Source organism: Sciurus carolinensis, chromosome 12, assembly GCF_902686445.1.
Source record: "Sciurus carolinensis chromosome 12, mSciCar1.2, whole genome shotgun sequence".
In the NCBI taxonomy this organism is placed as follows: domain Eukaryota; kingdom Metazoa; phylum Chordata; class Mammalia; order Rodentia; family Sciuridae; genus Sciurus; species Sciurus carolinensis.
The window spans coordinates 57,607,446-57,621,428 of NC_062224.1; the positions used below are offsets into that span (position 1 = coordinate 57,607,446).

The 13,983-nt window shown below is 35.2% G+C and overlaps 1 protein-coding gene across 1 annotated transcript in view; it reads left to right on the forward strand.

The window, feature by feature from the left end:
* The window catches only part of Sdccag8 (SHH signaling and ciliogenesis regulator SDCCAG8), a 241,548-nt gene that overhangs the window by 152,781 nt on the left and 74,784 nt on the right, over positions 1-13,983 (forward strand). The window contains 2 exon segments of the mRNA XM_047521464.1: positions 3,582-3,709; positions 5,844-5,952. Coding sequence (XP_047377420.1) covers positions 3,582-3,709; positions 5,844-5,952 — 237 coding nt within the window.

The window sequence follows — 13,983 nt, forward strand, 5'->3', positions numbered from 1 at the left end:
GTGCATGGTGGTGCACACCTGTAATCCCAACTATTGAGGAGGCTGAGGCAGGACAATCCCAAATTCAAGGCCAGCCTACGCAATTTAGCAAGACTGTGGTTTAAAATCAAAAATAAAAAGGATTGAAGATGTCCCTCAGTAGTAGAGTACCCCTGGGTTCATTCCCTAGTACCACAAAAGTAAATCATCAATGTTTTAAGTCAGAACTGAAAGAAAACAAGTTGGGGGTGACTGGATTAGCTGTCCTTCCCAAGGCTCCCATGCCCAGCTAAAATTATCTCTCATTTTTCTATGCTCTGATAGTTTTTTTTTCCTCTTGTACTACATTTCTTAGTGACTATTTCACCATCTGCTATTTAATATCATATGTGTGTGTGTGTGTGTGTGTGTGTATACATATATATCTTCATTTTGAACTCCCTCTTAAGGACAAGAACTAGGTCTTGTGGTCTTATTTATCTTTATTTGACCCAATGTCCTGCAGAGTGTGTTTCACATAATAGTCATGATAAGTATTTATTGGATTGATTTGAATACATCTTTAGTCCTTTCCTTGGATACCCAAGTGGTTTTTACTAATTCTTTCAGTTCATTATTGCATTATCTCTAAGGTGTTATAAAATAGGTTTCCTTGATTCATTTCTACCTTTGTGTTCACTGTGTAACCTATGAGTGGATTTCAAATTCTTTGTGGCCCTCAGGGGTTTTACTGTGGGTCATTTATGATGGTGGTGGTTGTTTTTGAGCTATAGAGTGAGAGTATTTGATGAAACAAATTTGAAATTCCTTTCATTTCTAATGTTCTGAAGTTTTATTTAAAGCTTACCAAGTGAGAGGGCAACATAGGAGGGAAGGGGTAGAAGGAAGGAGGTAGGAAATTAAAAATATATCGTGTTTGTATCTCATGAAAAATAACTGTGTAGTGTATCAGCTAGTGTGAAAGTTGGGTAAGGATTCAAGAAACACAAGTTGTGGGGCTGGGACTGTTGCTCAGTGGTAGAGCACTTGCCTAGCACATGTGAGGCACTGGGTTTGATTTTCAGCACCACATAAAACTAAATAAACAAAGACATGTGTCTGTCTACAACTAAAAAAAAAAAGAAACACAAGGTGTAAAAACATTTGTTGGTAGAGGGGTCTTTTACATTGTTTTATTTTATAAAGAGAACTACACTTATGACAGTTCTTTTAATAATGCTCCTTTTCACTCTTAAATGTGTATTGATTTTGAACAGTGCATTTTATGGTCACCCAATTATTAGGGATTTAAGAGCCTCAAGTCTCCCTACCTGTAGCCCCTGCTCTAGCTGGGGTTTGACTTGGGCATGGCCAAGAGACCATAGGGGGTACTTTTAAAAAAATTCTTTCTAAATTGTAGATGAACACAATATCTTTATTTTGTTTATTTATTTTAATGTGGTGCTGAGAATGGAACCCAGTGCCTCACACAAGCACTCTACCACTGAGCTACAACCCCAGCCCCGACAGAGTACTTTTAAAACTGATTCCTTTAGCAGGACCATCTCCATTTGGCAAAGCCATTCTCATCCAGTCACTCTTTTCTAACATCTCTGAAAAGTGTTTGCCTTCTCATCAGAGATTTAGACAGATTCTTCAGTTTCATTTAAAGATCGCACTCTTCCTTCTCCCCCCATGGCAAGGGTATAAAAACATCCAATTTTTAAACATTCACTGCCCACTTCCTATGTGCCAAGCACTAAGCTGGGCTCAGGGTACAGCATGACAAAAGGAAACAGACATATAAACCAGTAATTAAAGGGTGATGAGTGCCAGGATGTATACAACATATATTGAGGTCATGGAGGGAAGAATAGTTTATTTAGGAGAAAGAGAGGGAAGAGGAGGGAAGAATTTTGAACTAAGCCCTAAAGGAATAGTATGCATCATGCAGGGGGATTGAATGGGTGGGCGGGGGACATTCCAGGAAGAGGAGGAAACATGTGCAATAATCCATAGCCAGAAAATGCGTGGTGTGATGGAGAAGGCAAAAAGTAGCCTTGTCTGACTATCCATTTGTTGCAATATACTACTTTGGAACTGAGTGTGAGACAAGACCTTGGACCACATCCAGGGGGGTGTTGTTGTTAGAAGTACCAGACGGGACCTTATTTCACATTTAGCATGGACCCCTGATGATTCCATTTGAGTGAGGTGTGGGTGTATTTTCATTCTGGAATTTTACACTACAACATTACCACATGCATTGACCAATTTCAATACAGGCTTTCCTTATGTTACTTTATAATTAGAAGCCAGTGAATTGAAGTTCCACAGCGGTACATAGACTGGTAGTGATAGCTTTATGGAATTGTTTATTTTTAGTTTGGCAAAGGCTAGGCAGTAAATATCTCAATTAGTAAACTAAAGCAGCATGGATGAGAAATGCCCACAAGGAGATCAGGAGATAGAAATAACTAAGTCACTTAATTGAAGGAAACCCTCATAACACTCATATTTAGAGTTTGAAGAACCAATGTAGTATAATGCGTGTATATGTGTGTGTGTGGACACACATGCATGGTACATATGCACAGTGTCAGTCTCAGCAGTGTTGCAGTAATGAGGTTCTTTGCACTGCTTAGGTTCTAATTGTTCAGGAAGTTTGTTTATGTAGGAGCCAATGAGATTGGATGTTGACCCAATAGGATAGGTCAATATCTTATCACAGTGAGATGGGATATTGTTTTTGATTATAGAAGGTTTTCATCCTGCAGTTTCATTGAGTGCGACCCGAAAGAAATTTTATTATGAAGTGCTGAGGAAAGTTATTCATTTTTATATTCATATTTATATTCACATTATACAGCCCAATGTGTGAAAATATTTAAAGAAAACATGCGTGCGGTGCTACAGAATCATTTACTGGCCTCTAGTCTCCTGCATTATATTTGAGATTCCATTTTAAGTTTTGGAGGAAAACAAGAAGTGGCCTACAAATCTTAGTTTAAGAATTTAGATTTTGATTGTCAAGCATGGTGGCACTTGCCTGTCATCCCAGCAATTTGGGCGGCTAAGGCAGGAGGATTACAAATTCAAGGCTAGCTTGGGCAATTTGGTGGGAGACACTGTCTCAAAATAAATAAAAAAGACTGGGGATGTGGCTTACTGGTAAAGCACTCCTGGGTTCAATCCCCAGTAACGCAATATTTAAAAGAAGGAATTTAAGTTTTGTTTAAACTAAAACTTAAGTCATTACTGTTGCTAGAATTCCAAGATCTTTAGGAAATACTGACCATTCAGAAGATTAAAAATTGACAGTGCAAAACAGTAAGATTGTTACAGAAAAAAAAAAAAAAAGGTATGTGTACTTTAAAGTTACAGAATATCTTTATTCATTTGTCATGTGTCCTTTTGTGCACAAGAACTTATGGCATGTATTCATATTGTATGATAGGTCCTTTGAATTGCCCCCCTTTTGGAGTCGGGGTTCTGTGGAAAGATCATTGTCCTCTTGTGCTTCACAATTTACTGCCTATGAGCTCTCTGTGGTCCATAGGGGAGTGATGGAAGTCCATTGATCTGCAGATTACATTTCTATATGTCTCCTCTCTGTTTTGCAGACTGGAAAAAGATAGCATTCAGCAGAGCTTTAGCAACGAAGCAAAGGCCCAAGCCCTTCAGGCCCAGCAAAGAGAGCAGGAGCTGACACAGAAGATACAGCAAATGGAGGCCCAGCATGACAAAACTGGTAGGTGGTAGGGAAAGATTAGAGCCTGGGCACTCGCTCACAAGCCAGGCCCACGCCTTACTGTGAAATGACATCAGGAACACCTGTAACCTTTGGCTGGCCGAAGGGAGCAGATGCTAACTACACCGGAGATTCCGAATTACATATTAGTTAGCGTTTAAAAGAGAAAATGGAAAGTATTGCCCACTGTCTGTTGATTTCAGAGTGCTGCTCTCACATCTGTTGCACCATCTGGATTATGAGTTTATTTACCTGTGTTCAAGAAACGTAAAGCTGAGAGAGACCACAACAAAGTAGAAAAACAAAGGGCTTGTTTTTGGCTGGGTTTTCAGGCACACATGTTATATAAAGAAAATAGCATCAGAAGCTCTGCGGGAAATGCTCTGAGCTTACAGTTAGAGTCTCCTGAATAGCATTGAACAGTTCCCACAGTACACACATTATAGCTACTCTAAAAGCCTAATGAGTTTGCTTCAGCATCCAAACTGGAGAAAAGCTTTAGCCATTAATCGGTTCTTAATTCACTGTCGCAGCTGGATGTAATTCAGTGGCTCCAAATTGATATGTTCCTTTATTTAATCTTTGCAGCTTCGAACATTTTTAGCATTTGTATGATTTCCCCACCTCCCCCAATCCAATCTAGAGTGATGTTTAATCCTTTGCATTCTTCAAGTTCTCACAACTGCTGTTAAAATTCACTAATACAAGGCATTGACCACAGCTGGCAGCTTGGCTAAAAATTGCCATCTTTCATCACATTGGCACTATTCTGCAAACTGAGTTGGCCAGTAACTCTTTACCTTTAATTTGAAAGTAAAATGCACTTTGAAAATAGGCAGTTTGATTTGTTCAGTTGGAGCATTATGTAGTTCCTTTCACTTTTGAGTTGTGTGTTCACAGACAGTGTTAGTCAAAACAAGACAGTGTCAGTCATTATAATTCCACACCACATACTCCATGCTGATTGTACTATTAAAACAAAAGTTTAATTGATCCTGTCTCTTCCAAAAAAATGTTGCTTAATTTTAGTGCCTTGATTTATTTTGCTTTCTATGCTATATGCTTTTTGCCAATCATTAGCTAAAATTAAAAAGGAATAAAAGACCTTTTAAAACTTACACTTAGAGGTAATTTTCATAGGGTAGTATATATCGTATTTGATGACATGGTAGAAAATTCCTGTCTCAGGTGGAAAACCATTATCATGAAATTTATTAACTTCATTTACTTTATTAAACTTATTAACTTATTAATTTTATTTACTTATAAAGAGGTGAATTTCATATTGACTCACAAAATTCCCTCCAGTACTTTCAGTAGAGATTTTCTTCTTACCACATTTGGCCAGAAGAAATGAAAATTCACCAGATTCAGTACATCTTGTTACTGAAAACAGAGGAAATTATAGGATAAATTATTGTTGGCCCCCACTGCTAGCAGACTCCTAGTGATTAAAGAGTCTTGGGCAGAAACTGAGATAAATAAAGAGTTTTTAACTGTTAAAACCACCTTAAGAACACGCCCATTTATTTTGCACACTCAGTTTCTTTGACCAAATCTTCATTGGAGCACATACTGTTGAGAAGAAAATCAACATTCTAACGAAAATCACACAGTTTACCTTCATAATTAGAGAACTATATCCAAGATTCAGGGGGGAGGGTGGGAGTAGTAAACTATGTGCATAAATATGAAACATCAAGCACGAGTTTCAGTGTAAAAGAGAATTCCTCGATGATTTTAGTTTTGAATTATCTGGTTTCGAGAATTTTGACACTGTTTGTGGTAGCATTGTCAAAATAAAAATATAATATCTTGCATATTACAAAGATATAAGCATCTATGACTCCACTTGAGGTATTTGACAATTTATGAACATGCTAAAATGTTACCACTAAGCTGATATGATCAAAAATGTTACTGGTGTATAATTTTATTATGAAAATAAATGTCTCACAAGATTCAGTGTCTTACCAGATGACAGGTCCTTTAATTTAGGACATTGAAAATATTCTAGTGACTTCTAGGAAATATGTAGTGAGCTAAAGCATTTTTACCACTCTACATATGGAAAGCCCTGCAGAGCTACAACCATAAACATCTTATGTTGGTGGGGATTTATTGTTATTTCTAGAAAATGAACAGTATTCATTGCTGACCTCCCAGAATACATTTTTGACAAAGTTAAAGGAAGAGTGCTGTACATTAGCCAAGAAACTGGAACAAATCTCTCAAAAAAGCAGGTAGGTAATGTTATACAGTATTTTCAGAGCACTGTTTGATTACTGTAATTTTTCCTAAAAAATAGCATTTCTACTGTTATAATCTAATATTAAAATTAGTTATCCATTGATAAATTTTCTGTGAAAATATTTTTATATGTGTTTTCTTACTTGTTCATGTAAAGCACTTTAATATTTTTTCATTATTGTATATACATATTATTATTTGACTTTTTTAAGGTTTAGAATGAAAACTATGAAATTTCAGAAAACAAAGCTCAAGACAGTAATTATTCTAATAAAGAATGCAGATAAATCAAGCAGTTTAAAAATCTTATGTTGATGTAACTAATGAATTTTAATCTATTACTGTGATTCTGCATGCATGCACAAAAACTATCTTTAGGTCAAATAATTAGGGAAATTGAAAAAACAAAAGTGCTTGATGTACATTCTTTAATTCTCACAACAGCTTGAGACAGGAATTATTATCTTCTTTTATGGATAAGAAAACCAAAACTGTTTAAATAAGTGGTAAATGGGAGAGATAAAGTTCTAACCTAGGTCTTTCTGGTTCTAAAGTCTTTATTGCAACAATTACAATATTTGACATCTGCTACTTGAGACACCTCAGAACCAGTGGGTGTGGTGGTTCTCCCCTATAGTCATAGCTATTCCAGAGGCCAAGACACAGGAGGATTACTTGAGCCCAGGAGTTTGAGACCAGCCTGGACAACATAGCAAGGCCCTGGTTCTTAGAAAAAAAGAGAAGAAAGAAAATTAGACCACAGTTGTGATGGGGAAGATTAGAAAGGAAGAGATGACCTTTAAATACCCTCGGAGAATTGCTACCTTCCCAGCCAAGTTTAACCTGTATTCTGTGCCTGTGGGCCCTATTTTTCCTCCTCTAGATTAATTTACTCTCTACAAGTTTAGTGAATTTAAACCTTGGCACTTCACTCCTCTTGCTTCTTCCAACTCCTGACCTGAAGTGTGTTCCTCTGTATCTGACACATAGATGGCACCCAATACATATGAATGAATGAACAAATGAATGAATGAATTTAAAAAATAGGTGTGTTGTTATCCCCCACACCCTAATATGATTTCTGATGTCAACCTATTCCTTTGTGGATGGCAAGCACGGTGTAGGAAAGAACAATTTGGAATTCAGAAAGAACTAGGTTTGAGTCTTGGTTTGTCACTTAGCTGTGCAACCTTGGATATGTTGCCAAATCTCCCCTAAGCTCAGTTTCTCCATCTGTAAAAACATTTCCAAAAATCATGTTGCAGGATTGTTGTGGGAATTCAGACAATATATATAGAAAAGCAAACATACATGCATATATACATACACTGTCATCCCTCAGTATCCAAGGGGGATTGGTTCCAGGACCCCTGTGGATACCAAAATCTGCAGATGCTCAAGTCCCTTATATAAAAAGACATAGTATTTGCATACAACCCACATAGCATTCTCCCATGTACTTCATTCCTTTTTTTTTTTTTTTTTTAATTTTTCAGTGTTGGGGATCAAACCCAGAGCCTCACACATGCAAGGCAAACACTCATCTCTGAGATATTATTGCAAGTATTATAAAGCTGATTCAAAGTATACAGGAGCGAGAGAGAGGGTGTGGCCCTCTCCAGTATACTTTGAATTAGCTGTATAATATTTGCAATACATAATACATAATATATAAATGTAATGCTATGTAAATAATCATTACACTGTATTGTCTAGAAAATAATGACAAGAAAAATTGTGTCTTCAGTACAGACCCAACATTTTGACTTGTAGCTGGTAGAATTTGTGGATGTAGAATCCTCAGGTAAGGAGGGCTTGGCACATGGCAATACATACTATCTGCTATTGTTGTCACTGGCAACATTGTTTTAAGGGTTGACTGGTAAATTCAGTAACATGTCACTAGCTCTTATCCTTGCCAGAGAAGATCTGACTACCTTTTCTGACAGACATAATTTCAGAATCACAGTGAAACCCTTTTTAAGGGCCAAGCAGCATTAGTAAAAAGTGAATCTGGTTGTGTGCAGGTCATGCTCTAGCATCTGGTTTGCTAAAATTGTTGAATTAAAATAGGCACCTATTTGTAACTTCACAAGTTAATTAAAAAATTAAGGCCTGGAAGTTAGGAAACACTTGATAAATTGCTATGTAGTCTTATTTAAATTTTTAACGGCGCCTAAAGTTACAAAAGGTACATTTTGTGTGTTTCACAAGAAAGTAGTGTGTAGGATAAATTGTGATTTGAGGTTTATTTGTTTGTTTGCTCTTAAGTTCTTATCAATCCAGTCTCATTTCTCCCTGGATTCCTACTATGACATTTTCAAGGATTTGTTCTTGCCAAATTTAACATTCCATTTTGGTGTTACCTTCTGCTTTAAAACCTTCTGCAGAACTTGAAGGCTCAGAGTATTTCTTTTTAAATAAAAATTATAAGTGTAGTAAGCACTGAAGAAGCCCTCAATGAATGTTTTATACACCCTGTCCCAAACTTTTGGGATAAATAATTTTCACTGAACTTTGAGTTGAGGAAAAGCCTGGAATATCTGAAGTTTGGTCATTGTGGAGACTTAGTCTTCAAAATAAATATCCAGCCCCTGTGGTAATTTTGATCCCAATTTTCCTCAGAGTACCACAGTAAACTTTTTTCTAAAAGTAGATATATTTATTTTGTATTGAACAATAATTTAAAACACATCTTTTTTTAACCCTCCTTTCCTTACAGCAACATTTTTCTAAGAGGTTTATGTTATTCAAAATGCCATACTAAACAAATGGATTTCTACCATTTAAATAAGCTTTTTTACTCAGAGATCTCATCATTTAACCAGAGCCCATGCAGGATCGCTAGAAAAGCTGACAATCTGGACTCCTTGTGCCGGTAAACTCTTACTCTCTGCCCAGCCTCATGCTGAGCTGCTCTGTGAAAATGTTTTGAAATGGTACCTTCGTGTGTGTGTCTGTTGTATGTGGTTTCTCCCCAAGTAGACCGAAAGTCGCATTATGACAGTGACGATTTGCTTCTGTTCTCTGGAAGCCTCCATAGCGATTTGCACAGTACTTTCTGCACTGTGTATATTCCACACTGTGCACGTAGTGGTGTCTGCAACCCAGGGTTTGTGAATGGCACATCCCATTTTAAAACTAAAAATGAAATGCTGATTCTGTGCATTTTTTATAGCTTGTTTTTGACCATCAGGCAAGAGGATTAATTCCACTTTGCTTTTAATTGGCACCAGCCAGACATTCTGGCTGATTTTAGTTGAAGCTCTACATAAACTTTAGCTACTCCTTCCGTCTGTATTCCCCAGTACTGCGAGAGCTTCTTACAGTTATGGGGTTGTTTTTGAAGGAGGTAAAGGGAGATATTTAAATATCTTTGGTAAAACTGTGATCTTTCTTTATCAAAGTGAAGGGAGTGTTCCTTCTCCCCAGGCAGGCACTTAGATGAATCAGCAGTAAAATGTTAACAGTGTGATTTGCATTGCGATTTAAAACCTGGCCAGGGAAGAGCTCAGAAAGGTGGACACTGGCTGGGAGTGAGCCTCTGCCAGCCTTGGAGTGCATGTGATATGTGTTGGAGGTCAGCTGTGTGCTTAGAGCTCAGCCTTTCTCCACTTTCACGCTGAGAAGGACTAAATAGGGCACAGAACCGGCATCTATGCGGTTTTGCCTCTCTTCTTTCTTTTCCGTCATTGTCACTTTCTGGGTTGCTAAGCTTGTGGATTGATGTCTAACACTGCCCATTGTGTATTTGTGATTTGCGTTTTGTAATTAAGAGGAACAATGGGAGTCCATGGGGTCTCGTTATATATAATGGTTGGTTTAATTTGTTTCACTTCTATCTTGTTAATTGTAAATTGATCATTAAGATTTGAATTCTAATCTGTCACCAGGGTTGTGAGTATTGAGACTAGAGCAATGATCCTGGTTTTAATCACTGATGATGAGAAACAAATTTTATAATTTTGGTACATATTGCAGTTCATATATTTTAACACTATATTTTATGGTGTTATAAATATTGTTAAATGACTTTTAGTGTAGTTTTACTGTGTGGACTATAATGTATAAATTATATTACTGTTTTGGCAACAGTAGGTATCCAACTGTGTGAGTTTAATTGAAGTGAAGAACACACACCCGATTGAACTGTTTTTTTCCTCTTGCATGTTTAGATGATGTTAGGTTGGGATACTACAAAAATTATGTTCTACAGGAGGAGACTGATAGTGGCCTTCTGCTGATTATTACCAAAAGTCAAAACAGAGTCTGAAAAAATAAAAAATGAAGGTGTCATATTTTCCCTTTAAAAGCAATTGTCCTTGTAATCAGAATTATAGTAGTAAAATATCTTATATTTCATGCAATGCACTTACATAATATAAATGGTATGTAAAAATGCAGGGGAAAGTTTATGCTTCTATAAGGCTAAAAATTACCTAAATTTTCTATGAAAATGGATTGAGTCAATTAAACTTTGATATGAGACTAGGATAATCACACCACAAATGTATCTCTAAATTAAAATAGAAATTTGTATGTTTATTCTTTGAACTTTGCAGATTAGTAGTTATATGGCTATATGATGATCACTAAATAGGTAAAGGATACACACACATGCACATATACCAAATTTTTATTGAACAATAGAAGTTAGTAGGCAAATTAACATTTTTTATTTTTATGATTACATAACACACTTTCAATGTAGGGAATTTTGAAAGTACAAAGAAGAATTAAGGGGAAAAATTCCTGTGCCATTAGCATCCAGAAATAACTATTATATCCTTTTGACATATTCCTTTTAATCATTTTCCATGTGTATGTAAATGTGTTATGTGCATGTACATTTATATTGTGATTGAGATTATGCTACATGTGCATTTTGCATCTGCTTTTTACTTAATATTATCTCATTAATGAACATTTTCCTACATCAGTAAATACTCTGGAAACAAAATTTTAATTGAATCATTTGTATGCATAATAATTCATTAGACATTTAAGATGTTTCCAATTTTTAGCAATTCTGAATAATAATATGACAATAACTTTGTACATAAATCTGGATTTTTGATGATTCCCTTAGTAGAGATGCCTAAAAGGGATTGCTGGTCCAAAGACTATGTATGAATCCTTCAATGTGTGTTATTTGGCTTAAATATTACACTGAATTCTGCTCAGTGTATATATATATATACCCATTTGAGTATGTGACATTAAAAAGTGAGAGATTAAAAAAAAAAGAAGACCGAGAGGCAATAGAGCACAGTGGGTAGAACTACCTACCTCTTTAGAGTTGGATAGATTATTAGTCTGGCTAGTCGCCATTTGGGTAAACTTAGGCAAATCATTAAATTTCATATTTACCTCATGGAGAACCGGAAACCAACATTTACCTTGTAGATTAATTAAGATCTTTAAAGTAAAGAATGGATTTCATTATCTGGTATAGAATAGTCATATAATTAATATTTTATAGTAGTATCTGGTTTTTATTATGAATTTCTTTGAATAAAAGTGAAAGTGAATATTTTATAAATATTTATTGACCATTTTTTTCTTCTGTAAATATTTTTCATATTCCTTGTACTTTCCTAAATTGTAATTTTGTTGGAGTGACATTAGCACCTTATCTAATTATGCTTCATCTTCATTTGTCTTGTTTTTTGTAAATATTCTTTATACATTTTTAAATTAATAGACTTTAGTTCATAGAGCAGTTTTAGGTTCACAGCAAAATTGAGCAGAAAGTACAGAAAATTCTCAGATATGCCCTGTCCACCTCCCAATACACAACTTTCCCCACTATGGAATTTTTATGTTTTTGTATTTTTACAATTTTTTTTCAAAATCAAAATAACTTTAAAAAAGACATTATTATAAAAAGTCATAAAATATGGAATGAGATAGATTTTTAGAAAGGGCACTTATTCCTAATCCTATCACCCAGAAATAATTGATATTAATATTTGGTATACATGTCAAAATGTTTTTTAATTATAAAATGAAATCATCTTATAAATACTAATTTCTCAATATTTTTCCTTTCTTACCATAATGTCATATTTTGAGGTCTGTAAATAACACTGATAAATAGTCACAGTCTCAGAACAGTATCTTGATCTCCTTTTATATAAGTAATATAATCAATCTTCTATTAATAGATTTTCAGATATTATTGATAAGTTTCCAGATATTGGATTGCAGAGCAAGATTTTTTTCTAGAAACAATGCTACTATAAATATTCTCACACCAACATATATTTTTTCAAGTGTATGATTTTTATTTGTAAAGATTTTATATTTTATATTATAAAATCTATTTTTTCTTTTGTTCTTCTTTTAAAAAGTACTTGGAAAGCATCTGTGAATAGATCATTTTTTCTTATCTGTTTAAAGATCTTTTTTTCCTTTTGGAATTTATTTTATGAAGTGATAAGAGATACTAATTTTGGAAGGAGTACTAAATTAAAACCTTACAACTGCCTTCTAAATTATTTTATATAATATGTGATTTTGAAGGAGAAAAATGTCATTATTAACTCATTTAGACTATTTCAAATCTGAGTAAATTCTTATTTGAAAAAGCAAATGTAGATTGAGTACTTGATATGAGCTTGAAGATGAGATAATCTATGGTCTCACCTGTAATCTAGTAAGAAAGATGAGGCATAGAGCACAATTCAAAAGCATAAATTGCAAGCTAATGTATGCGTAAAGGCTCGAGGTGGTTTCAAAAAATATGCTGACATATTGAGAACTGGAAGGTATTAATCTGGGCAAATTTCCTTTGGGATGACATTTGAACCAGGATGAAAGCAAAGTGAGAATGAGGTGAATTATAAGTGAGAGATTGCTTTATACATGTGAGATGAACGATTTAAGGTAAGATTTCCCTTAGCGAATCCAAATCCTTTCCTGACCAGAAAGAAAAGCCTATTTTACCTAATGGAGGAATCCTTCCTTTAGAAGAAATTAATTTTGCCTCAAAAGTCTGTAAACTTCAGGAAACAAACTAATTGTTAACCTGGAAACTACTCATAATATAGGAGAATTTTGAAATTTCAGTTCTAACTGATGAGGTAGTAGGTGTGAGAAGATGGTGGCTGTGGGTAGTGACTTAGAGTTTAATAAAAGAAGGACAAGGATATAATTCTCCTTGAATATATATCTTTCTGATCTTCAAATTTTGAGACATGAGATTGTCATCTAAGATGCTAAAAACAGCCTATTTCCAGAAGTACATCAGCCATCACCAGATGAGATATCTGTGATCCCAAATGAAATTCTTAAACACAGAAAGGAAATTAGGATAATGGCACCTGACTTAGCAGGGTGGAGAAAGGTGAATCTTAAGTCTTTACAGAGGGTGATCCATATGTACAAAACAAATGGATCTGCTCTCAATTTCAGGAAAACTTGGAAGACAGGGTCTGAAACCAAAATTGACAATTCCACCTTCTCTATGTGCAGCCAGGTGACTGCCCCTCCTCCACACAGAAGACGAGGGGTTTCCTCTTTGAAGAGATTAAGCTCAAAAGCTCTGGTTACAATAGGGCACTGAAGTTAGAATAGAGAGATTGAGAGAAAGTTTGCATTCTGAAAGAGGAGATCTTCACCCCATTTTTCACTCAGTTCCCAGGCCACAGACCATCAGGGTTGTACACAAGAGCAGGAAATTGGAAGTTCCTTCTCTTGAGAATCAAAATGGCCATAGTGAAAAGAATGACATATTAACTGATGGCTTGACACTCAATCAGCCTATACTGAAAGTATTCTCTATTGAAGAAAACAAATGTGCACAAGTGTATATGTAATTGTAATTTACTACTTGAATAGCAAAGACCAATATTTAAGTAGTATTTATAATGTTGATACTGATATTAAACACATTGGAAGCTAGGAATGGAAGAAGAGGAAGGAGGCATGTAAAGAGTTTAATCTTCATTTGCCATAGGTCACTAGAAATTTTTCTTTACTGATGAAAAAAGAGTTAGTGGTATGAACACACCTAAAAATAT